Source organism: Strongylocentrotus purpuratus, unplaced genomic scaffold (genome assembly GCF_000002235.5).
Source record: "Strongylocentrotus purpuratus isolate Spur 01 unplaced genomic scaffold, Spur_5.0 spur5_scaffold_2, whole genome shotgun sequence".
Classification (NCBI taxonomy): Eukaryota; Metazoa; Echinodermata; class Echinoidea; order Camarodonta; family Strongylocentrotidae; genus Strongylocentrotus; species Strongylocentrotus purpuratus.
Window position 1 is genome coordinate 24,260,191 of NW_022145605.1, and position 26,736 is coordinate 24,286,926.

General features: G+C 39.8%; 3 protein-coding genes across 10 annotated transcripts in view; 1 reads left to right on the forward strand and 2 right to left on the reverse strand.

Moving 5' to 3' along the window:
* Positions 1–1,266: 1,266 nt before the first annotated feature.
* LOC105445147 (histone chaperone ASF1-like) lies at positions 1,267–3,794 on the reverse strand. The gene is made up of 4 exons (XM_030991141.1): positions 3,767–3,794; positions 2,736–2,800; positions 1,997–2,309; positions 1,267–1,322 (listed from the first exon to the last, which is right to left on the reverse strand). Exons 1-4 carry the CDS (start codon positions 3,792–3,794, stop codon positions 1,267–1,269), a joined length of 462 nt encoding a protein of 153 aa, XP_030847001.1.
* A 5,908-nt stretch (positions 3,795–9,702) lies between these two features.
* On the reverse strand, positions 9,703–14,029 carry LOC105445152. Its single transcript, XM_011680331.2, has 2 exons — positions 12,585–14,029; positions 9,703–9,979 (listed from the first exon to the last, which is right to left on the reverse strand). Exons 1-2 carry the CDS (start codon positions 13,520–13,522, stop codon positions 9,727–9,729), a joined length of 1,191 nt encoding a protein of 396 aa, XP_011678633.1. The 5' UTR covers positions 13,523–14,029; the 3' UTR covers positions 9,703–9,726.
* A 3,862-nt stretch (positions 14,030–17,891) lies between these two features.
* Positions 17,892–26,736, forward strand: part of LOC764716 (helicase domino) — a 68,370-nt gene continuing 59,525 nt past the window's right edge. For all 8 annotated transcript variants that reach the window (XM_030992038.1, XM_030992043.1, XM_030992039.1 and 5 more), the window contains exons 1-4: positions 17,892–18,103; positions 22,346–23,388; positions 26,056–26,347; positions 26,557–26,688. In XM_030992038.1, coding sequence (XP_030847898.1) covers positions 22,363–23,388; positions 26,056–26,347; positions 26,557–26,688 — 1,450 coding nt within the window. In that variant the 5' untranslated portion in view covers positions 17,892–18,103; positions 22,346–22,362. The remainder of the gene's footprint in view (positions 18,104–22,345; positions 23,389–26,055; positions 26,348–26,556; positions 26,689–26,736) is intronic.

Sequence of the window (26,736 nt, forward strand, 5' to 3'; positions counted from 1 at the left end):
GAGAAAAATGAACCGGCATATTTAAGTATTTGCAGGAAGTTTGTGCGTTTGTCCGCCGTGTCCCCCCCCCCCTAAATAAACAATATGGGCCAATGATTCTGACTATAATTATGTGCATCATTACATACATACAATTTAAATTTAAATACAATATATTCAAAACGGAAAGCAGCTGAGAGTAAATTGGCGAATGATGTAAAGAAATAATTTCTAATAATTAAGGTATATTTTCAAAGTATCTATTTCGATAAGGGAGTTTACAGATACAATCTGCGCATGGGCAGATAAAGGTCATTTGTACCAAAAAGGTAAAACCACAGAGATGAATACTGGATATGCGCTCATGAAAGTTATGTAACATTATTCATTTATGCACCAAAGGTACATTCTATGATACGCAGGTGGAAGTATTCTTTTCAAGAGGGCAAACAAAAGGTTTTCATGAAGCACATCTAGGACTTTGGTAGTTATTATTCTAATATGCTCAAAATGTAACTTCTCCATGTGTAAAAGATCTGTGGATATTTGGGGTCATTTGTACCATGTGCTATCTGTAAACTCCCTTGTTGGGGAACTTCAATTGAAATAGAACAAGTTATTTTTTTGGATTTCATAAACATACATATATTCCTACACAAGGATGGTAATTACAACAGCAACAACAAGATAAGTAGCATCGAGTTCAAATGTAGAACAAAAGTGGAAATGTAGTAAGACCTTCTATTTGTAATTCCCTTGATATTGTCTAGTGATTACAGGATTTTTTCTGTATCCTACGTAGGATCCCATGCAAGAATTTCGTATCATTTAATGAAAATATTTTTCTGTCTTTACCCGTCATGCCATAATCATGTCATTTCACGTTCTTCAATGTTTTTTTAAAGGGATATCCCCCATTGATTGATTTAAACAAATTATTTTACTCTTTATTTTCCTTCTCTTCCTCTTCGTCCCCCTCTCTCTCCCTCCCCCCTCTCTCTCTCTCTCTCTCTCTCTCTCTCTCTCTCTCTCTTTCTCTCTCTCTCTCTCTCTCTCTCTCACTCACTCACTCACTCTTTTTTTTTCTCTCTGTGTCTATTTTGTATATCCACAAACCCATGATATTCACCCGACCAGCACTAAAAAGCCAGAACCAATGCAACGGAGAAAACAGCAAACCAATTTCCTGTTTTATCCTTATTTTATTCGTGATTTATACTTTCGAAAGTACATTTTTAACCGGGTTTCTTCTTTATTTCTCTTGCTCTCTGTGCATACCACTTTGTTTCAGCTCTTCCCCTTCTTGATGTTCCAGCATTCCTCATTCTTTTTGATCTTCTTGACTGTCATGGAATCAATATGGACATCGCTTTCATTACAAAAACCTGTATTCGGTCCATGATTTTCATCACAATGCTTTTGGACGTTAGTTGATGTTTGTTGATGGACCATGCCTCTCAGGTTCATGATTTTGGTTACTGCTATCCTCAATATTATCTATGGCTTTCTTGTCCTCCTCCTCCTCCTCCTCCTCTTCATCCCATTCTTTCTCCTCCTCTTCCCCCTCTTCTTCCTCTTCCTCTCCTCCTTTTAATTTTCTTCCTTTGCCTTTTCGTGTTCTTCTTTTTGTTCCTCTTCATTACCTCCTCCTCTTCTTCCACCTCTTCCTCCTCCTCGTATTTCTCCTCCTCCTTCTTTGGTTTCTCCTCCTTCTCCTCCTCGTTGTACTTCTCCTCCTCCTTCTTCTCCACTTCCTCCTCCTCTGGCTTTTCCTCCTCCTTCTCGAAAGCCTCATCCTCTACCTTCTTCTTCTTCTCCTCTTCCTCCTCATCTGTCTCCTCTTCCTCTTCCTCCTCTTCTTCTTCCTCCTCCTCCTCATCATAATCATCCCCATCAAAGGTAACAGAGCCGACATCTGTCTCGTAATCACTGTCATCGAGGAACTCCATCCAGTACCGCTCCAGAATTGATGGTCTGGTTCGGCGTCTACATTGGCATGTGCATATTCCAACATCACCTTCCTCGAATGCCATGTCCACCCCGCTTTCATAGTCAGAGCTGTCTATATACTCTTCCTCCTCTGGCTCATTCTCTATCCTCCACCACCAAAGCTCGTCAATCTCCTCCTCCTCATCAGAAGGACCTTGGGAGGATATTGTAGACTCTGACTCAGCCATCCAATCTTCCATCCAATCGTCATCCTCCTCGCTGTCCTCCTCATCATACTCCTCTTCCTCCTCTTCCTCCTCTTCTTCCTCCTCGTCTTCGGCAACCCAACCGGGCAAATTAGGAAGGTCCACTGATTCGTCGATGTTCTCTGCGACATCAAACTGAACAAGAGAAATGAAATGAATAAGAAAAAGTTATATAAATTAAGTCAATATAATCAATGATGATAATTGCAGGGGAAATTTTTTCTTTTCATAACACATGTTTAATCAAACAAAATTATTCCACGATAAAGGTAGCATTTCCTTCACTTCTAACAATGTCTAGATTTGGTATTGGTCATTCAAATTAAACAAATAAACACCCAAAACGACATTAATACAACCTCTTGCAACACATAAAATATATATTACACTGTTTTACGCCTTTTCCATTAATATAAAGCGAATGTACATGTAAACAAGTTTATGAATATGTTTACATTTACATGGCATTTTGCATGATGTAATGTTATATCCAATATGCAAGCATACAAGGTTTACATGTGAAAAGATGTTTTATTTTTAAAACGTGGAAATGCCACTTACCAAAAGAACCTTTTCAGCAACTCTGAAATCAACCAGGCTGTCATCATCAGACTCGGAGCATGAATCTAAGAGTAAGAGAAGTATTTAGATAGAAATGAATGAAGATCATTATTTGGTATATTTGAAAAGATAAAAGATAATTTATTTCTCATCTTTTCGTTCTATTCCCTATCTTTCCTAGTCCCCCCCCCCTCTATTACACCCTTCTCCCGCTAGCGCTTCTCTCTCTCTATGCAACTGTGTCAATGATTTAATTAGGCATATATTGCATTATTTTATCCAACCTACCTGACCTAAGGCATCACAATATTTTCGCTTTCTTCGCAACACCGACTCGCGTCCTGGCGAAAAATGTACGACTAACAGATATCATTCGAGACATGATCGGTAAACGAGATAATTATCTTAGCATCCAAATAGGAACTCTTTAGATAAAGAATGAGCTACTTCATGGTAACCATAAGAGAGAAGATCGTTTTTGTAAACATACGCCTCCGCAATGAGTTTCCTATTGTTTCGTCATCAATATGCTATTTCGCGCGCGCCTGTATTTATACCGAGCCATGATTTGCTAAAAGTTGGTGCGCGCATAAAAGTTTTTATTTCTTCATATTGTGGCGTCATCGCGTGCACACACACACACACACACACACATTATAGGACCATTGTTTGACGGAGCTACACCTTTTCTCCAAACCAAACTAAACCGATTCGAACCGAACAAACCATATATGGTTTTGTTTAGATATATCTAAACAAAACAAAACTAAATGTCCTGATAGGCGGTTTTCTATGCCATTGTTGCAAGATTAACGAATATTAAGGGAAGTCGAAACAAAGGGGAGCTATGCAATGATAATTTTAAAAAAAATGTTTAAATTTTCAATCCTAAAAAAAAACAGAAAATTGCACAAAAAAAACTCTGTAAGGTGTATTGGGCTAAGAAATAAGGAGAACGCGAAGCAACGTAAACGATGGAGCAGAGCGACCGACCTTTTTTAAAAGAACATTTCACTTTCGAACCCTATTACCCTGCTTTTTGGGGCGTTTAGTTTCCATCTTGCCCTCTTTCTTTCCTTTGCGGCCTTCTTTTTTGGTGGCGTTTTTTGTGCCCTGTTCAAGCGCCTCTTAGGGGGTGGTACTTACCCCCTCTGATCCCCGTAGATACGCCACTGTATAACCTACGGCATCACAATGAGGCATCAAGACGTGAAATCGAATGAAAACAAAGCTATTATGGTTCAGGTAAGAGATCTATAAATAAATTTATTTACAAAAATGCCTGGACGTCATATTCAGCGTTATATCGCTGTAGTAGAGCTGTATTATTAATGAATCTCAGATCGCATTGTATTCGTTCCTGATTGGGGCAAGGCCATGCTTTTCATTCATAATTTATTTTATCTACGGTACTGTATCTAGAGCGGCCATCTCGTTTGTATGATCCACTATATCATTATGAGGGAGGAGGTGGAAGGGTAGGGAGCAGGATATAAGTGGGACAGTGTCATGGTATTCATTCATAACTTATTTTGGCCACGATACTATTTCTAGAGTATAGAGCGGCCATCTTATTGCATTATTATAGGCTCTGTATAAGCTTGGCTTGTTAGAACTCTTGTGAGTAATGTGCCGCGGGATTCCATATCCTTAAACTGCTGGCGAACAGAGCAACAAGACCAAGCTCTGTAAATATTAGGATCTCTGTCCAGTAGTGCCGTGTTTGTGCCATCGAACTGGATCGACCAAATCAATTGATTCATAATATATGTATATGCAATATTTTTTCCCGTAACATGAGAGTAATTTTAATAGTTTCATACTATTAATTGAATGTATTGTTAACTGTAACTGTATAATTGTTTTAAATGGGGGCACGCTACAAGAGTCCTATCTCGCACCCCGGGGCAACGTGTCTGACACGGCCGGTTGTAGCAACTACTCCGAAGATCAAGATTACAGTAATCTTGATCTAAGGAGACACGAACGAACGAACGATTGCATTATCCACTGAAGGAGGGGGAGGAGGGGTGGGTGGGGGAGGGGGGAGGGCCCAAGTAGGACAAGGTCACGGTTTTCCTTTATGAATATAGGCTATCAATGCAGATTATCAAGCGGTTAACTATTTTTTATTTCCAGTCACTTGTGTAGGCCTATAGCAAGTCATCCACATAATACAACTGATGATGATGCCTATAATGACAAGAAACGTTTACCATGTTGAAAATTATTTTGGATAAGATTAAGACAATAATTTTGATAAACTTAAAGGTAATACAAAGTTTTGGGAAATTTTGAAAATTGGGTGGATAGTGATTCTTTACAATTTTGATATATTTGGATGCCCATGTGGATGTATTATAAGCACTAGAAAATTTAGCCCCTAAAACATTTCTGCTTTCGAGAAAAATTGAATATAAGAATTTACCGGTGCTCCCGGTAAATTTTGAAAAATTTCAAATAGCGCATACGGCCGTACAATGCCAGCTGCGACCATGAAAATCTCAGAATATGTAGTTGTGATATATGAAACATCAAGAAACAGGGGTGTCGATTTGTATCCGTGGTTGGGGGGGGGGGGGAATGAAAGGGGCCAAAATATTTTCGGCAATGGATCAAAGCAACCAAGAGGTAGAAGCGTGTGGCAGGTTGCACCCCTCCCTTCCAAGTTATTAACTTTTTCAAGTCACCCTCAATAAAGATAACATTTCAGAGAATATGGGACCCATGTGGGGCCCACTTGAGCTTGCTACCTGGGTTATTATCCTCTCAAGCGCGTAATTACTAGGATTTTACTTTAGGGGGTGGTAGTGAGCTCTGACAATTCATTAAATTATTAAAGAAAGAAGACGATTCGTTGTACCATTCTCGACTCTTAATCCTTGTCTGAATTCAGTCCCCCCCCCCCCCCTTCCGCGCGAAGCGCGGAAGCTCTGACGTTTCATTAAATTATGAGAGATAGAAGACGATTCGTTGTACCGTTCTCGACTATTAATCCTTGTTTGAATCAAGTTCCCCCTTTCTCCGCGCGTAGCGCGGGAGCTCTGACGTTTCATTAAATTATTAAAGAAAGAAGACGATTCGTTGTACCATCCTCGACTCTTAATCGTTGTCTGAATTCAGTTCCCCCCCTCCTGCGCGAAGCACGGAAGCTCTGACGTTTCATTAAATTATGAGAGAAAGAAGACGATTCGCTGTACCGTTCTCGACTATAAATCCTTGTTTGAATCAAGTTCCCCTTCCTCCGCGCGAAGCGCGGAAGCTTTGATGTTTCATTGAATTATTAGAGAAAGAAAACAAAAGACGAGTATAATAACCATTACATGTACTCTCATCGGGCTCTCATCATTAATTTTTTTTTTGTGATGGTGAATTATTGGGGGGGATGGTTGTACAGGCCATCCCCCCACCTGAAATATTGGGGGGATATATCCCCCCCATCCCACCCCCCCGGGATCGACACCCATGTCAAGAAACATTGTTTTATAGCTTTATTAACATCTTGACATTGAGAGGGAGCTATACAACATAAAGAGTTTATTATTTACAATTTCATAACTTTAAACTCGATTTCAACCGCGACAACGATCACTGAATAAGTTCATTTGAACCAAATTTATAAACCCATACCAAAACTTTGTATTACCTTTAAAGAAGGTCATTCCTATACTAGTAGCGTTAGTTTTCAAGCTACTCTGCTACAAATTAAATACGGGTGCCCCTAATTCAAATCTTCTTGATGAAGCATGACTATTATTGGGAGACCCCCTCCCGCTTTGGAATGAAGAATATGTGTGATCGGCATCCGAGTTCGTCACACATATTATGGGGACCCAGGGCCTGCACTAGCTAGGTGTATCACACACACAGCTTGCTCTCACCCACATGCAGAGACGCCCACACACTCTCCGCCCACATTTAAGTCATGTTCTGCGCTTTCTCAGTTGCAAAATGACGGATCTCTGCAAAGTCCACAAGAAAAAGCAAATCCGCGTATGCAATAGTAAATTAGTGTGTATTCGTGCAATTTATTTTCATTTGGTAAGGGTAAGGTACGTAGAGCCGGTTAATGTTAAAAGTCTCCCTGTCTCTCTGTCTCTCTCTCTCTCTCTGTAGAATTGTACGTAAATCTGTTTTTTTTTTTTAAGTTTTCAGAAATTAACCCCTAAATTCAAAATAAGTAGTTAACGATTTCTTGTGGCAAATATTCGTGGTGTGAAACATGATGAAAATATCAACGAACGCACTTAAAAAAAAAGAAAAGAAGACTTTCAGGCGAAATGTTGGTAGGCCTACATACTTGAAGTAAATAAGTCTTAGCAAAACAAAGGCTAAATTATTGAATAGTTGTGTGGGATAAACAGGGGGTGAATCCTCCCAAGAAGGGGGAATGAGTTGGGGTGGGGAAGGGCAGCGTGCATCTGAGCAGCCACACGCGGTGTAATTTTTACGGGTTTTCAAATGGGGGTGGGGGCACTATGCTGGATACGTCTCTATACCGTATTTGCCTCCCTGTTAATCGATTTCTGGATTTGCCCCTCGTGATGGGTGTGAAACAGACATTTTGCAAGTGCGTCGATGTTGTGACCCATTTCCTAAAGATAGGGGTGTTAGGACATTGGGCAGTCGTAAAACATAAGGGCAACACCATTTCATATTAAAGGGATTGGGTATCTTTGTCTCAGATTCTGAAACAAAATCCTGGATTTAGCTCATGCTGCAATGATAATTATACTACATTTAGGTCAGCCAGGAACCCGTGACTTTTACAAGCCGATCGCCTGTCTGATTATCAAGATATTTATGATTGGAAATCGAAATAAAATTTTGCGTTTTCCTAACGATTTATAACACTACAGTCTATTTGGGGAAAATGAGTATGGTAAAACCGGTCACTCAAAGATTTTTTTACTTTTTGAGGCACTTCATGATCATTTTGAAGCGCAATTTTTTTTGGGCTTCAATATCACACCATATCACAGACACTGATAACACGTAGGGTCATGTATCTCGGATTTAACATTGTCAAACGATGCCTTTAATAAGTTTCTTTCCGAATAGACTGCGAATAAATTGTGCAAATAGACGAATCAATTAAGATACACACAGAAAATAACGTTTATTGCACTTCTAGCTAAAGCACAGTGAACAAACATGATAACATTGGTTGACAGATCGCACAATAAAACAGTATCGGACCAGACAGAGACTTAAATGGCACGTTTATTTATGATGCTACGAATAGGTTTCTATATTCCTTCTCCATACTGCCAACAAGTATTATTTTAAGCATGATAAAAGCACAGCTTTATAATAATAATAATAATAATTGGGTCTTTTTCACCGAGGGTAGCAACATCACCTGCGGGCCCTGCAATTAATATTACTATCATAACTATAGCATTGCCAGGAACCCATATACACCTGGGTAGAGGGGGACATACATGGGCAAAACACCTCGTCCAAGGATGTAAGCACCGAGCGAGGATCGAACCCAGAGCCTCTCGTATGAGAGTAAAGAGGCTTCACCAACATAGCACAAACACGAACGGAACTAATTTCGAAAAATCAAGTAAAGGATGTTCAATATATATCGTACAGAATAGGATAATGTAATACGTCATTGTCATATTCGCACATTTCAATAGGTGATGCATATCATTGATATTTCCTTAGGTTGATTTTATTTCGAAAGTAGCTGCTATTGTGTTCACAGTGTTCCCACAGCTTTATGACAAAGCCATACTCTAAGCTTTGGGCTACGCAATATATTTTTATTTACAATAGTGGAACATGATTTTGAGTGATAAAGGTACATTTCTGGTCACCATCTTTTGTTGATACTTTCTTGTTGCCAGGGGTGGGGGGGGGGGGGGGGGGTGGGGGCCAAGGCCCGCTCGGCCCCCTGGATCCGTGCCTGACTACTACTACCACTACTACTACTACTACTACTACTACTACTTCTAGTCTTCCTATTTCCACCATCACCACTACCACTAATACTACTATAACAGCTCTATACTATCACCTTCATCACACAAATATTGGCATTATATTATACTGCTATTTATATTAATTATCTTCGTTACAACACAAACGACCTCCTCAGTGACACATCTATACAAGTACTGATATCAATGATGTAGTACTACTATTCATATAGCTGGCAATGGAAAGGGCTATTTTCATGCTTTCAAAGCCGATTGAACATTGACGACGAAAGCAACAAATCGATTGAAACTGACAAATTGAAATTGAATTAGAATTTAAAGTTAAAGTTGATGTTGAATTTTGATCGAAATTGAATTAGAATTAGAATATTTTATTATTCGATCATCATAACAGATAATATTCTTTAGTTGTTTTTATCTTTTATTCGGAACCATATTAATCTTTTCTATGAACATGACGAATATGATTATTGCAAAATATTGTACGAATATAACGGACTCCTGTAGTAATAAAGGTATACATAAATAGCATAGCATAGTGTGTTGCATCTTGAGTACACTGTAATCACAATAGGTGTAGCTTACAACATCCATATAGGCGTAGGTTGATATTGGCTCGGAGGAGTTTCAAATTGCAACATTCGAATACTCAGAAAACCACGAGCAACATTCGGACAATGAAGTGCTCTGGATATATATTAAATTATATGTGGATGATACAAAATTGTATTTTCACTCGCACGCAAACTTAGAAGCAGAAAAGTGTATATAGTCAATGCAAGCGATACCAGCCCCTGAGAAATATTGTGCGGCTTTGTTCCCATATTATATCACTGTCACTGCAGACTATAGGTCTACAGGTGGTTAGTCACCGTTTCCAACAGCTCCATGACTACGGTGCTCTATGATAATCCTTCACTGTCAAAGTTCATTCTACAGTATGACCTATTTTCTTGCGTATAGAGAATGCGTTGATTCTAGTGAAACAAAAGTCAAAAGAAACGCAGCTCTTCAACGATCAATACTCTTCAATTTCAATTTCACGGTTCGTTCGTTTGATTTTTCCTCGTTCTGCCCGATCTGTTCCTCTTAAGAGACTTTGGAAATGCCCGCGGTTGACGCAGCAGGGCTGTGGGTCTCTTCTCATATCTGTTACACTTTCCCCACCATCCATTTTCGACGCACTGTTTCTTCTGGCGCACGACGAAGCATTGTGACGTCAGGATGTTGAAGTACATGTTACCAACGTCGTAGGAAACGGCATTGCGAACCTGGCGGAGGCACTTGTGAAATCTGTAAAGATGAGAAAATAGAATAGAACAGAAATAGAAGGTATATATAAAAATCAATTTGAATAGAAGACATATTGTAATGCTTTACGCCACTGCATTTGAAGCGTCATTTCTTGACGCAGAGCTGCGTCTGCGACGCCGCGGTTTTTCACGCACCAGGAGAGAGTGACCTTACACAAGAAGTGAATGCAAAACGGATAGTACAAATATTACGTACAGTAATTGGTATATAGGCGTAAGGAATGACGCAATCAAGATTACGTCTCATGCGCTATTAGCAAAATGAAGTTTGAACATGAGGCGTTTTATGATTACGTCATTACCTGCGCTAATCAAGCCTGAGAAGGCAATAAACCTATACACACGTATCTTAACGCATGTTCATTCTTACTTAAATCACTCTTTGTTTGACGCCATTCGCACATGACGCATCAAAGGCCACTCCAGTTGCTGACGCAGTCAAAAATCAGCAAAATGACGCCTTGTGCGCAACGGGCACAATGCCTGATGTACAATAGTTGTCAATTTTATTGCGCTATTAGGCCTACATGCGCTAATTAAGACTGTATTTTAAATTCATTTTCAACTTTATCCCACAAATGCAAGTATATACAAAAATACATTATACATGTATGTACAATAAAATATAATAACATACAAGAAATGATAACAATTATGTTCATGTTCAAACGTGATAAGCAAATGCGAGTATCAATATTATTTATTTTGTTACGGCAGAGGGGTCGAAAATCATAAATGAAACTCTCAAATTTGCCCTCTATAACGTACTACTTACTCATTTTAACATCTACTCACAGGCAATCAAGACTATATTCAAATTCGTCATTTAGTATTTACTCTCCCTCTCCCTCTCTCTCTCTCTCTCTCTCTCTCTCTCTCTCTCTCATGAATGGAAGCAATACATCGAGCTGCACGAAAGAAGCTTATCCGATCAGCAACCATACAATATCTCCTGTCGATTCTCAAATTAGTTTGATTTATATACCAGAGTGTTTTTAATAAAAGGAGGTGTCGAGTCGTACTTTGAATACCGCGAGAGTCCATTGTCTCTGTGCAGTGTAAGGTATTACACGACATTAATTTTGTTGTCAAAGAGACGGGAGAATTTTCCATTTTATGGACATGCCTGTGAAAGCGGGGGGGGGGGGGGGGGGGGGTAGGGAAATGATGAATATTTAGCGAAATATACAAGGCGTATAGAAGACTTTGAAATGTGGAGAAAGATGTAATCAACTAGGAAAGTGTTTGTGTGAGGCTGCAGTAATTTAGCACTGGAATAAAAAGAAAAGAAAAGAAAGGCTTTGGAATTGCCTTCAGTAGATCCAGAGAGATCTCGCTGGATAGAGAAACATAGCCTCCAAAATGTTGACAAGGGGGAAAGGGGGGGGGGGGTGGGAGATGGGCATCAGATTTTCAAGGCGCATCTTTTTTAATTGAGTTCTATGACGACCAACAAAAAGGTTATAATTATTTCCAAGTGCCTTTGGCGGCTAAATATTGCTGCGGCGGGCACGATAATTGCTCGGGTGGGGGAGGGGGGGGGGGGTTCATTAAGACGGCACAATTACTACTGGTGACATTTTGAAAAGCACATATTGTTACCACGTGAGAGTAACAGTTGTAAAAAGAAAACAGAATGCCAACAAGGAGAGGGGGGGGGTGGGGTGGGCGGGGGCGTCTAAACGTCCTGAATCACATCAACCAAAAATGGGTTAACGGAAATAGTCTTTGGCGACCCTCCTGCTGGGAATTGAATCCTATACAAAATTGTTTGCAACAGCAGGGTAGCGTGACCTTTTTTTTAAACCTTCGCCGTGAACTTTCTACCAAGATTTGGTACTTCAGAAGAACAAATTCTAAAACATTTTACATTCTATATAATTATCTACTCATGCCATTGTGATATAAAGAAAAGATAAATTCGCATGATGAGTGATCATTGATCAGAACTGTAAATGTAAACATGTCTGCGTCTTCATTCATGCATGTATTTTATTAAGTTACTTGTCTGTAATTCCATTGGATCGTAGCCAAAGTAGTATCGTCGACCAATGAAAGGTAGGTCAACGTTAATGAGATGGGAAAGTGCGTTGACCTCATTGTTCTTTTTTAATTCAAGGATGCCGGGCACGCTCCATGAATACAAATAATTATGTGCCCTTGCGGTGGGAGGAAATGAGTGGAAAAAGATGAGTGGTAAAATTAAAACATACACGGCGACAACATGTTGATAGTCATGATTTCACTTTTCATAATATTTCGTTTGTGTAAATCTACGATTTCATTCATTTTCATTTTCATTTTCATTTTATTTCATTAGTCATATAAAAAACATACATGATTATAACATTGATTATAACATTGATATTTACAGATAGGTAAAGAACATACAAATAACATAACGAAAGATAAACATAAAATATAAATATATATACGAATGAGGAACCAGCAAGAAAGAACAATTAAGTCTTGTGTGGGGCTGGTCCCTATTTAAATTCCTTTTGAGGCATCCATTTCCAATATTAGAGATAGCCTATAGCCTTTTTATCTATTCTGTCACTCTGAAAACATATATATATACTTACCGTTTATCACATGCACAGTGGCTAAGTGTAAACATATTCTTATTGGTCATGTAATACTTGGTCTTGAACGCTAGTATTTGCATATCCATCGGGCAGAAGTCATGAGCTCTGCAGCACCGGTCAGTGAAGGTGTTATCACCTAGGGCGTACTCTGACTTGGCTCGATGCCCGGCGCCACACCACAGGGTTCCCGGATACATGAGGCTTCGACGAGATCGACGGTGACCAGGATGATGGAGATCGGAGAATGAAAAATTACCGTGATCGAGGAAATTCGAAGTACGATCGGAGGAGTGAGGCACGGATGAAAGGAATTGTTGACAGTCATTAATCAGGCTCGTGAAATTAAGGAGTTGAGAGGGCAGGAGCACGTTTGAGAATATTTTACACTGCGGGAGACCAGTGGAAGATGCATCCTTTAAAGAGGTTAAAAAAAGGTTGGTATAAAGAAGACTTGAACCATCTACTCCTTTGATGTTGTCCGATTCGAAACGAAGTTTTGGTGTTTCGTCGGGGACATGAGCACAAAGAGTGTGGTCCCTGTTAATGTCCGATATAAACTGCTCAGCGATGTTATAGTCATGACTGATGTGACATTCCCGTAATCGTCCATGTCCATCGAGCACGGCTGCGACACGCGATGACCCATCCGTGACCTGTCGAATCACATAATCGGCAGGGATTTCCTCCTCCCCTATTTCCCATGTTGCAGTTTCTTGTACCCATGCCATTCCTGATTTAATTGTCACCTGCCGTTTTCCGTCAGATGTCTGCCAGACGACAAAGTTCTCGAAATTTCCCGCCTTTGGATTGTCCTTCGATGAACCACGTTGCTGATGCACTCTCGTGTCTTCATCATTTTCTGATCGGCCTACATCCAGAAGAGATAGGATGCCGATAAGGAGATAACAGACTTGAATTATTTTTCTGACACCCATGGTTCCCAATCGATACTGCTTCACGTGTAACTCTATTATATTACAGCTATATAGGCTATATAAAAGTATATTATATACCACGTGGATATACTCCACGTGAAGATAAGCGTTACGAACAAAAAAAAGCCGCCGCTCCCGGCGCCACAAGATCTTGGAAATAATAAATAAGAAGATTATGTGGTTCTCATGTAATATAACAACTTTCAAGTCCAAAATGTCCCGGTAAAGGATGTCTGATCCATGCAGATTTAATCCGGCATCAACTAAGTGCACAGAATACACTCCTTTTGTGTCCAAGCTAAAACCTGAAAGACCTTTTTCAATGGCAGCCAACCAACACAAACGAACGCCTTGAAATGATTTGGGAAGCGCGAAGTTGTATACTGCATCAGTGGCATAATGTAATTAGAGAGCGGGCACGTGAAATGAAATCGGTGAATGAAATAGTATTTACGTCATCACCGTCGGGAGTCAGTATTATTCATAACTCAGTTCAATCGTCAAACCGACTCATGCACACCGAATTGCAATCGATTGACTCTTGATCAATTGTCGTAATGTAAATTGTTGTTCAGTGTGTTGTCTGGTGTCGGTGTGACTGACTCGTATTAGATGTGACGACGTGCGTGTGCTGTGGGTACAAAAAAGGAATTGTATGCATGTATGCAATATTAATAAGCATTGCACCTGTGCATTGCAAATGATCCTCATTCGGTATATTAGGGATGCACTTCGCAATTCTCATTTGGAAAATATAGGACTTGAAGACCGATACATCAAGGGTGGATCTAGGTTGTCTGAAAGGGGTTAAACTGTGATAGAGCGGTCAATTTAAAAATCCTAGAAAGGTATTCAATCGATCAGTCAAGGATAGGCTGTGAAACATATCTTGAATAGAAGAAATATTATTATCCTGGTACAGCTCTGGCTAAAGTCAGGGCAATTTATGGACCTCGGGGATAATACTTAAGACTGTTAGGCCTCCTGAGATTCTTTATCATTATTATAATTATTATTATAACAATTATTAATATTAGTCTATTATTATAAGTGTTGTTGTTGTTATTATTATCAATATTTTTATCATCATCATTGTTGTTATTTTTATTGTTATTATTATCATCATTATCGTTATTATCTTTATTGATATTTTTATTATCTTTTATCAATATTACTATTGTCAATGTAATTAGTATGTTCATTATCATTTTATCATTTTTATCATTATTATCATTATTATTATTATGATTATGATTATCATCATTTACATCATTATTCTTCTGATCATTATCATTATTACCAGTATTATTACTACGTAGTAGTAGTAGTCGTGTTATTCATTAGTTCATGTCATATTACAGCCACATCCCTATGCATACAGGCCTTCAAAGATGTTTGGATATTATGGTCCCCATCATGCACGAAATGTTTCCCCACTCAAAAAGAACATTCTGTGAAAAAGGGGTATGCACTCGCCTATTATGTATACCCTGAAAACCTGTTTTTTCCTTCAAATGCAGACCATTTTATGGGTCGTTGATTCCTTTGAAGAAGGATTAATTGGGAGGAGTGGCAATTTGCCCCAGGAAAAGCATGGTTAATAATTAACGCAAATGATAACTGCATTTTCAATCAAGCACTATGAAGTTCAATTCAAATAATCTTCTAAAGCAACTTCTGAGATTAAATTGGCTCCGTCGCCACAAAAAGGCGACCTTAGCCGAACATCTAAATGAAAATAAGAAGGGATGCACACGCCATAATCTATCCAAAACAAAGCGTATTTAAATGCCACGCGGCTTATCTTGAAATCGAATCTCATGAGTGAACAAATCAATAGTTTATGCATAAATATAAACGATGCACATGTTCACATTATAAATCAAAAACATGTTAAAGAGGATGTCATTTAGGACACATTTCTGCAAGGAATTTCAAAACAAATGTGTATATGTCGAATATTGATAAAAGGATACAAAATTCAGGTTTTCTGCGTACAACAGAAAAACTCAAATTATGTAATCCTTTATCAATATTTGTCTTTTAACACAATTTGTTTGGGGGTGGGAGAATCTTTGCAGAATTGTGTCTTAAATGACATCCTTTTTAATTTAAATTTTGCCATCAAATTTTTGGCGAATTTGGGGCTTCCAACACTTTAGAGGGCCTTTGAAGTTGGAGAGTTTCCTATTTGAGAGTACATTTGAGTTTGGGTAAAAGACTCATTTTGGGGGCCTTTAATGATTAAGAAATGTAACAAATAAGGCCCTTTAAAGGGCTTTCTTGTTGGATCAACAATGTTGTTTTCTTTTTATCCTTTACCGGTGGTTTTGAGAAAAAAAAAGTGGAAATAGAAACCCAATGTAAAACAAAACTAAAACAAAATCCTTTTTATTTTATTTTTGTGTGGGGTGGGGGGGGGGGTGGGTAAAAATTGACAATGTAGATTTGTGATTAATTTAATTATATGTATGCAACTTCCGCAAAACGAATTCGTCTCCCACTGCATTGGAAAGTACATTAATATCGTAACCAAATGGAAATTGACTTTGTTATCGATGTAAAAATTGCAGCAAAGGAGAAAAATATCTCGAAATTCTTACGAATATAAAAATAAGACAGAACGTTAGATTTCATATTGACGACCAGCAATCGTATACATTGTGTATAAATATTTTCAACCAATTTACCCCGATGTCATTCTTAATTATGATGTACATGAACCCATTTTCACTTCAAAGTGAACTCCATGTTTTCTGATCACCTTAAAATGGTCAAAAATGAAATGCACTTACTGTGACTTTATAATTATTATACAAGGTACTCTCTTAATTTCTAGGACTTATTTTAAATCCAAGGGGACTTGGGACAGTAACAATTGTCACTGTCCCAAGTCCCCCTTGGATTTAGAATAAATTCTTTGGACTTAAAAATAAGTCCTAGAAATTAAGAGAGTACATTCTATTTCTCCTCCGAAATCAGCTCCATGATGGCCCCCATAATGGTTTGGTAGCCTGCAGATCGAGTGCGTTGTGCACATGCACAGGGACTTGCAGTAATTTTTTAAAACTTGTAAAAGGGCCAAAATGTTGTTAAGCATCATAATTGAAATTCACCTGAAATTATGGTGGCAAAATATTCATTTTTAGCAGAATTACAGTCATTTTCCTTTTCAAATTTGAATTTTGTAACTAGCAATGTTTTATTCACCCCATTTGTCGTTTACAAAACCAGGGCTTCGATTTTTTTTGAAAACCACAATATTTTGGTGTGAAATTTTGCATAATTATGACTTGCTTTATTTTCATAAACTCATCTTGCTGCTTTGTCAAGGGATTGCAAATCCTTGATTAGAGGCACGATACAGATCCAAATTAGGATCTCTATGATTCAGTTGCACAGCGTCCTCTATAGGTTAATTTTAAGTTATGTTCGGATTGCGTACACGTATCAAACTTTTATTTTCATTTTTAAATTATACATATTTATTGATTGTGTCAATTTTCGGGTGTCTGTTAGTTGTAGTAATACTCAATATTTGATTTTCATTTTTTTCTCGAGTATAACACCAATGACAACGAAATAATGAACATATATCATAAGTTAAACAGTATAGTAGGCTACACAAAGAATTTGAAGAATCATATGCTTATATTTTTTTAAACTATATGTAAACACAGTATAGTGTATTGTGATAATTATGAGCCCTTGTACCGTATCATAAAACTAACTATAGTATTTATTCATAGACCGACAAAGCCTGTAAAAAATATTAGAGTGCCTGATTCTAAAACTCCCTAAGACCTCCCTGGTTCGTTCAACGAGCTGCGAATGATAAGTTATAGAGGATGGACTAGGCCTACGCCTGAAAGTATGTACTTCAGAAGTTCAGGTGTGGTCTTTTAGAGACTTCACATTAGGCAGATTGGCCCATGAAACTAGGGGTCTGCATGAAGGGTAATATATATATATATATATATATGGTAAGCAACTTTAGTAAAACTGCAATTTCTGATAGTGCTCATAAACAAATATAACATACGACATATAGGCCTGTATATTTAGGGGCAGTCTCATATATGGACATTATATGCTTTATTTATTGATTGGCTTGTTATTTGTTGTAATGAGAAATGAGACAGTAGGCCGTGAGTGGATTAAATTTTCATAGAATTAATCTACACACTTTGTCTTTGATATCAGAGATGAGCACAGGGAAAATAAGGGGAAGATAACTAAATTAAAAGGAAGAGAACTTGAAAAATAATGAATAAAATCACGAAAAATCTATTTCGTAAGCGCGCGGGTTCGTAATATCACCGCGCCCGAAATCGACCAATTACAACGGCCCACGATTAGCTCATTTGCATACAGACACATCGCCATTGCTCCTCGATGGATAAGGGCGAAACTACGTCGCTGGTTTTGGAGCATTTTTCATTTACGATTTCTTCTTGTATTTTAGTCCGGGAAGTGACCAAAATGGTCTCAAGTTATCCCTAAGATCGGTACCTAGCTGGATGGAGGGTCTTGGCCCGTGGATGGGCTACCTTTCTTGGCGATTTCATCGCTAGGATGCAGGTATGAATGACGTTCGTACATATACAAAATACTGAAAGCAGCGGTGTACATTAGTCTATGGATTGATTCCCGCACTGGCGAATGCAGTTATACGTCTCGAATGTATGAACTGCGATGCATGGCTTCTGAGCTGAGCGAATGTAGGCACGCAATGGCGATGGCAGTGTCGGGCACCATGCGCATCGCACAACCACTGTTCGGATATCAGCGGCAGTGGCAGCGCCTTTGAATCGTTATCAATACTTGAGCACGAGCTTCGAGGAATGGAAATTCATCGGCATGCTCATCTCGATTCGTCCGAAAAATTTGTCCATTTGTAGATTAGCTTACAGTTACAGTGAATTTGAACTTGTTTCTGAAAATAAAGTCAAAATTATGATTGTTTACGATGACAATGAGAAAGGATGACCTTAAATTTTGGGTGCCCAGATTTTATCTTCTGTGAGTCGTGAGTTGAAGTTTCGTTGTTATTGTGCATGTCTCAAATTTGTTGGAAGTTGTAAACGAGTTGATGATGAGCACTTGGCAGTCAGTAGGGGCGTCCGCAAAATACGGATCGTCCACATTTTCGCAGACGTTTCTGCTTTCCAATCTGCGCGTTAGCGATGCGAAAAAAACTGATTCTGCGATGATTCCCCGGCCCCCCCACTCAGTGTTACTTAGGGTAGGGTGTCTGAACGATTTTTCAATTTTCAATTTGGGATCGTTTTTCACCATTTTTGTTTGATATTTGAATTAAAAATGTAATCAGAATAATACATTTCAAATTTCAAGTCTCGCCGATGTTTCTATCAAAAGATACAGCCCCTTCAAAACGCTGAAATATTCATAGCATTTTGCTCAGAATCGACGAAAAAGACGTACACGCAGAGTTATGTTGTTTTGCTAAATTTAGCCAAACAGCTGTATCGCGCGATATGCAAGCGTATGCATATCGTACGCAAGTTGCTCAGCCAATGCGCGACTTGCAAGCTTGAGCTACGCTGTCTCCGCGACACGTGCCATTGACTAGTATGGTTAGCGTTCGTCGCACAAAAAACCCGGAAGTGAATGCACGTTATAGTCAATGGCAATATCGCGGAGATGTCTCCGCGATATTGCCATTGACTACAACGTGTATTCACTTCCGGGGTTTATAGTGGGAACGGCCATCCATACTTTCATTCACTATAAGCGCACATGTTACGCGATGTAACCATGGTTTGGACTGAGCGGAGCTCACGCCTCCCTAATTAGCTGATTCCAAAAATGTGGGAGGGTATTTTCAAACTGTTATAACAAATGATCCCTTGGGGCTAGCAAAAAAAAAAGCATCTGGATATTATCCTTACGTCTAGCCCTGCTTAAGCCGCGGGGCGGCAGCTCAGGAAAGTGGCAAATTTTGGAGCTAGGATGCAAACAACATTTCAATCGCTATTTTGACCAAGATATTTTTAGAATTCTGGGGGTGGCCCCCGATGGGGAATATGGAGAAAAACCTGCTCTTTCATATGACACCTCATTTATTGAGTTTCACCTTCAGGATCATTTGTTATAAAGGTTTGAATTTCAAATTTTTTCATGAAATCATTGACCCAATTTTGGATGGTCGCGCAATGCACGTAGACCACATAGGGAAGCGTACAATCTCTATGGGAAGGGTTTTAGCACACAACATTGGGTGCGCGATCAGACACCCTACTTAGGGTACGCATATGCTCGTACCCTTTTTTTGAAAGCACCCCCTATCTGAGGACTGCCAACATTTCCGAACCCCCCTTTCGCGGGCTTTTCGCGTGCTTTTCCTGCCTTGGAGACCCCCCTAAATCAGGAAAAATGCTCAATGTACCCCCCTAAATTCGGAATAATTTCTCAGGAGTCCAAAGAGATGAGAGAGAAAAAAGAAAAAACACCCCCTTTTTAAAGAAATCTCCGGGTGAGTAGTCAAATACACCCCTTTTTTTACAATTCTCGGGCCGGACTTTGTCGCACGAAAAGTACCCCTTTACCGGACATTTTGGCAACATGCATGCGGTCATTCCGACCTCTGAGTGGGGGGGCCGGGGATGATTCTCCTTGATCAGTAGGGGCGCTGGTCCGAGGATGAAGATCGTCTTCATAAACGCGAACAAAACGCGTCCTCATAAACAAGGATCGCCTGCATTTTCGCGGACGGGTTTTTTTCATCGGCGTCCGCTGGCAATGCCAAATTTGGATTCCCCAGGGGAAAATAACCCTAGTTGACCGTCTACTTTTATGGGTTGTCCGCCTTCCCAAGGATTTATTGCTCATAATGTGAAGGTCTCTGTTCAACTTGGTCAATGTAAAATGCTTCAAGAAAATCATCCCTGAATCCGTTTTTTTGGAATCGCCGATGTGTCGATCAAAAATATGGAACATCTGCTTTTTTGCAGACGATCCTTGTTTTTGAGGATGCATTGGTCCGCGTTTACAAAGACGATCTTTGTTTATGAAGACGACCCTTATTCTCAGACCAGCGCCCCTACTGTTGATGCATTTCACATTCACTTTGCATAGAGACTTTCACGTTATTAAGGATAAATCCTCGGAATGACGGACATCCCTAAAGTAGACTGGTGGTATTTTATTACCAGGAATCCATTGTTCGCATTGCTAGCGCGGAACAGAAATAAGAATTGTCTGTGTAAATGCGCAGAGCGCTTAAGAAAAAAAAACTTATTTTTTAGGACACAATTTGTCCGAGTTTACAAGGATAGACTATCCTTGTTTATGCAGATGATCCTCATTTTTGGCCCATTCCCCCCTACTGTCAGTGTCGGGCACATCGCCCATTTTCGGAGTCTCCCATGAGCATGTCGACGCAACAGTCCTATACACTGTAGCCTCTTGTCGATGCCCTCGCGCTGTTGGAGTCTCTAAATTCTGACGAGCGAAGCGAGTCAGAGAAACCGAGGCGCTTGCGCGGAGGGCCTCTTGACAAGTGATCTGAATTTCTTATGTTTTACTATGTTTGGCGAATATTCCGACCCAGCAGAGTTCGGTGAAAGTCATCCAATCAGAGAGAGATACTATGACGTAATATCTACCGCTCTGTGCGAATTCCCTCCGTGAGAGCGAGACTGGCCGCCTAGTTGTCTGCAATCACAAACCCTGGTCAGTCGTAAAAGAGAGTGTGCACTATAAGACTACCATATGCCACGTACTATAGCTGCTCCTGACCTATATTGGTACAACCAGTAGGTACCAGTAGATAGCTGGGCTAGGCTTCTCTCAAGGCACAATGATTTTTTGATAAAGTGTCAAATTAGGGTCTGTGCTTGCAGACTAGCCTAGTTGGGCAATCCCGAACAAACACGTACACACACACAATCGCTGCGGTCTAGACATGCATAATTCAGTAGGAAATCGGGTCTCATGAATATGTAATTCAGATCACTTGTCAAGAGGCCCTCCGCGCAAGCGCCTCGGTTTCTCTGACTCGCTTCGCTCGTCAGAATTTAGAGACTCCAACAGCGCGAGGGCATCGACAAGAGGCTATATACACTGCTACATTACAACCCACAATGCTCACATGCTGTGAATGAAATGGGTCTCCCCACTGCACCCATATAGAAAAATTGACTGAAGTTAATGTGTTTAGTTTGAATGTAAAATGTCGAGCAATGTAAAATTGAATATTCAAGTGGGAATTCCTTTTTATCAAATTTGCATCAGATTTAGTGTATTTCTACCATTTCTGTAGCACTTTTGAAAAAATTGGTTTGAGGCTTTCAGACTAGAGTCGCCTGTTCTGCTTATCAATAGTGTGCATGGTGCTTACAGCCTCAGAAATCGAACTCCTGGTCTATATCCTCAGACAAATGTCTTATACGTTGTCTGGCACCAGACTTGGGACAGTTTCCTATGCAGAACATTCCCTTCCATCTTGGCCACTGACATGTACACACTCCCCAACATAAAGTTATTCATACATTTTATTATTCTCTCATTTGAAGTTAATGTCATTTTAATGCCTTTAAATGTAAAAAATTGGTCTAAAACAAAGTTTAAAAAAAAATTCTTTCACAATACATTCACTCATGTCAAGAGTTATCATATCTCCCACCAAAATATCCCTCCGTTTTCATTGTTAACTTCCTTCAACAACAAGAAAAACATTGTCTTTACTTTAAAAGTTAGCATGTGATCTACTACATTGTATGTTTAGTTGACATCATGAATACATTGTATGATTGATAAGTTTAAAACATCTGTTCTGTGCATTTGTTCATTTGATTACAGGGCTATTAAAAGGGACGATGCAAAGAGGGGGAAGATTAGGTCATCAAACACCATCAAGAGCAGTCAGCCAAGGACAGGACTCATGCCCAGATACTTCAACCCAACTACAGAAACTTGAGAACGAAGCAGTGCTACATGGAGGGCGTTCAGCTGGATCGCAGGGACGGATTGATCCTGTAACATATTCAAACCCATCCTTAGGTGCAGTTGAAGGAACCAGCGAAGTGCCACTCCAAGGAAGTCCTTCAGTTCATGCAGTTCGTGTCCAGGGTCAGCAGCTTCAGGTTGTGGCTCCAGAGCTCATCTCAGTTGCAGATTACTTGGCTCATTCAGCTGCTACTAGATCGGTTGGAGCATCACAGAGGCAACTTCTATCACCTGCCAGGAGTTCACTCGACGAAAGACGAGACCCTGGTCAGTTGAATGAGAGACCGGCAGGGAATGCGTATTCATTAGCATTTCCAGGTGCTGCTGGCTTCTATTCACCTAGTGGTTCTCCTGTCATCGAGTCCATTGTTTCCCAACCTCTCTCTTCTCCCTCTCAACAGCCTGTTAGGGCAGTACATCATTTGGCTCAAGGGTTATCAAGCAGAATATTCCCAGATGGTAGCATACCAAAAGCACATCCTGATAAGCAAGGCCAAAGAAGTCCTCATAACCCTTTCGGTGGCCTATCGTCAGGTGGTCCCTCTAGCGTACAAGGGACCAGTACAGCCACACCATCCCTCCCTTTCAGCCCTTCACGGACAAACCCTCTTCAGTCCAGTCCTGTTAAACCCATCAAATCAATCATGAGTGTAGCGACCAATCAACCACCTACTGAGGTGGTTGAGCTTCGAAGAAAAACTCTTGAGGAGAAGAGAAAAACATTGAAAGATGTGCAAAACTCTTATGTAGACAAATTGACAGAGCTGTTTTTCCTGCAGCAAAGTCACAATATGATGGACTATGTGATCTGGAAAAAGAAGCAACCGGATCTACAGTTGGCATCGTACTTGAAAAGCAGACAACTTGAAGAGCGTATCCAGGACCAGATCAGTGAGGTATGGTTTACTTTTACAGCTGAATACAGGGTTCTTGTTAATTTTTCTGATAGCAGGCTATTTATGATTTACAGGAGGCTACCAAAATTGCAAAAGAAAAATCTCTGTGCGCATATTGCACATGACCATGTGCGCGAAGCGCACATCACGAGCGCGAAGTCCCTTGCGGCCGGGGTCCAGCTTTAGGGTTTTAGATGCTCTCTGGTGCTATCTTAGCCTTATTTTTGAAGATATGACCACACTGTATGAGCCATAGTTTAATGATAAAGATCATGAATATTTTGGCTGAATAACTTACTTTTCATATGATATACAATATGAAATGAAAATGCTCCATTATTGTTTCTGATAAATCAATCATATTTGTGATGAATCTACAATTTTGAATTACATGATAATGATACAAGGTAGTCCTGGGCAAAAACGGTTAACTGACGTTTACAGGACCTTGTCAGTGAAGAAAATCGTTCGCGATAAAAAAATAAAAAAAATAATAATTAATAATTATTTCTATAGACTCTAGGCCTACGAAAAAAAAAAAGTTTTCGGTACTTTTCTTCCAATCGCCATGCGCTTAACGTTTATATGCAATATGCCACCTCTGTTTTTCGAATCGGTAAAATAGATCGCTAAAAGTAAAAGTAAAAATGTTACAACACGAAAAGAAAAGATCCAGAAAAAAACCTTTTTGTTGTTGTATTGAAACAATTATCAAATAGATATACATGTAAGGATTATATCAGTGTTGGACAAAGTTCTGAGTACATATGAGTACAAATTTTCATTTTTTATTCACAATACGGTAGATCTAACTTAGGATTACGAAGTATAAATAGCAATGCCAATGCGGGTGATCATTTGGACGCAGAGCGAGCTCTGGAGCTGGCCTCTTTAAATTATTGCGAGCGGAGTTCGCTGGCTTGAGCTTGTTTACGAACGTACGTCTACGGTCTAGTCTCTGTGACAGTGTATGTGTATAGCGTGCCGCACCGGTTGTGCAGCACTCGTATTCTGAATCGAATCGTGCATCGCCAAATCAATCACAGTTTCACACTAGGCCTGAGTCAAACCGTTTAACCGACGGTTATACGACCGCATTCATCAAAACCGTTTTCATTTCTCGCTCCGGTTAACCGTTATTTGCATACATTTTGGAATGTGCTAATAGCCGATGATAAAGATAATCAAAGAAACCGCAGTGTAATGTTACACCCTGGCCGCTGCGCGCCAGCTTTCTGGCAGCAGTAATTCCCATGAATGAATTTGTAAACAATAAAACAACCAGCCCCCTTCTCTCTTTTCTCACCCTCTTTATTCCCTTCTCTCTGCAATGTGTTCATCGCTCATGTACCTTTTCTTATTACTGCACTCTCAGCTCACAACTTTCTAAATGTTTACACATTCGATGGTCAGTTCCTCTCACATCCCTTCTCCCCCGAGTCTCTCTCTCTCTCTCTCAATATTAATATCCATCCCTTGCCGACTCGCCCCCTAAAATAATGTTCATATATAAATAAAATACAAAAATATTGATAACAATAATAATTGAATTTTTAGAAATATCAATCAACAAAGTCTTGGATATTGTGAGTAATTTAAGTTTTTGATCATTCTTCAATTCAGCCGATTAACACAGCCATCCTTTCTATCGAGTCTCACTTGTCTTACTTGTCTTACTCATGTCCCTGCCTCGTCCATGCAGGGACATGCAGGGACATGCTAGCCCATGCGTGCTCTCTCAGTCACACACACATGTACACACAAACCTCCGGCGCCCAAATACACTGTACATACACACAGATGGAGAGCTCATGCTTGTCACATGCACACTTGTGGGCGTGGCTTCTTGACCTCCCACTGAACTGGGTACGGTGAAAGCACGCGCGGTCACCAACCTGTAATTTATGCTGGTATCAAACTCCACCCACATAGCTAGAGAACCTTCCTCATTGGTCACTAACTTGGATCAGCTCATTGCAGGGTGTGTCTTGGGTGTGTGTGATACACACTTCCACATAATTTCATATGGCAATGATACATGCAGGGAGCTCTCTCCCTGACCATGTGCAAACATTGCATTGCAAAGGCATATATAAACACGTCACAGATCAGCTATCTTCGCAGAGTAACTTTGCAAGGTTAATCATGATATCAAGTTCAGATGAGGAATAATAAGACATGTTTTATGTTGTTTATTAGTGGTCTCTGTTTATCAGGATGACCCAATTTGTGCCATAGTCCGGGGCTGGGAATGCTCAGCCCGACAGTCTGAAGACCAGCAGGGTTTGAGATAGCGACTTGACCGAATATGATGTGATTTTTGTATTATTATTTTTTTTTTTTGGAGAGGCTTACAGCCGGCTACGATTGCCGTTACAGCCGGAAAAAATAGCCGGTTGCCGGCTATTAACAAGAACCCTGTGAATAAGATATATATATTTTTTTTTGGCAGTAAGATTGAACAAAAAGATAATTCACCTCTGTGTGACATCGTATTGACCCTGTATGTCCTTTGGACAGATGTTTTCTGAAATTCTGATATGCCCAAAACCCCTGCGTATTAAAAGATGTTGAAATTTGTATCATAATAAATATTATTTCTTCATTGTAGTTATTTGAAATATCAACAAGAGTATTATTTTTCTCTTATGCATTTTATTCCACCAGGTTAAAGTAAGTACATCATCAAGCAGCAATGCCTCTCTCAGCTCACCTGCAACCATCTCTGCCCAGCTTCCCCAGGAGGTAGCAGCAGCCCAGCTGAAGAAACGCCTCGATGGAGAAGATAGCAGCAGGAAGGGTCAGCCAGGATTAGGAGGCTCCTCTATAGTCTCGGCCAGTGAAGCTCGGAAACGAAGCAGCAGTCAGGCGGGTCTTGATGAGGCTGGTGAAGAGCGCTCAGTTAAACTGAGTATTGGTGGTTCAGAAGTGCTGACTAAGAGTGAAACATCCTCAACAGGTATGTCGTAATCATTGCTTATCATGCTTGTTACAGCTTTCTCAATTAGTTTCATATTTGGTGTGTAATGCAGATTAATAAGAAATATTATAATTTGTCTATCTTGTCTTTTGATGATCATATTACTGTGAATGTTTGAGAAATTGGCAATTTTACCTTTTTATGCGTGGTATGTATTACACTGGTTCCATTAATGTTATCTGTTTCAGCTCCTTCACGAACACTGCCTTCAATAACTGTGATCCCTGCTACACCAACGATAGGCAACAAGTCTGGTGGCGAGGAGGCACCGTTGGTCACCAAGGTTGCTGTTGATGCTTCTGATGTTAAAGGCTTAGTTGGTAAGTTCATATAGTGTCCAACAAAAAAGTGTTTATGATGATGAATAT

Coding starts and splice junctions, on each gene's coding strand:
- LOC105445147 (XM_030991141.1), bottom strand. CDS start 3,794: ATGGAAACTAAACGCCCCAAAAAGCAGG. Junction 2,801..3,766: donor TAAACGCCCCAAAAAGCAGG/GTAATAGGGTTC, acceptor TCTTACTCTTAG/ATTCATGCTCCGAGTCTGAT. Junction 1,323..1,996: donor GGACATGGCATTCGAGGAAG/GTGATGTTGGAA, acceptor ATTCCATGACAG/TCAAGAAGATCAAAAAGAAT.
- LOC105445152 (XM_011680331.2), bottom strand. CDS start 13,522: ATGGGTGTCAGAAAAATAATTCAAGTCTGTTATCTCCTTATCGGCATC. Junction 9,980..12,584: donor CACTGTGCATGTGATAAACG/GTAAGTATATAT, acceptor TCATCTTTACAG/ATTTCACAAGTGCCTCCGCC.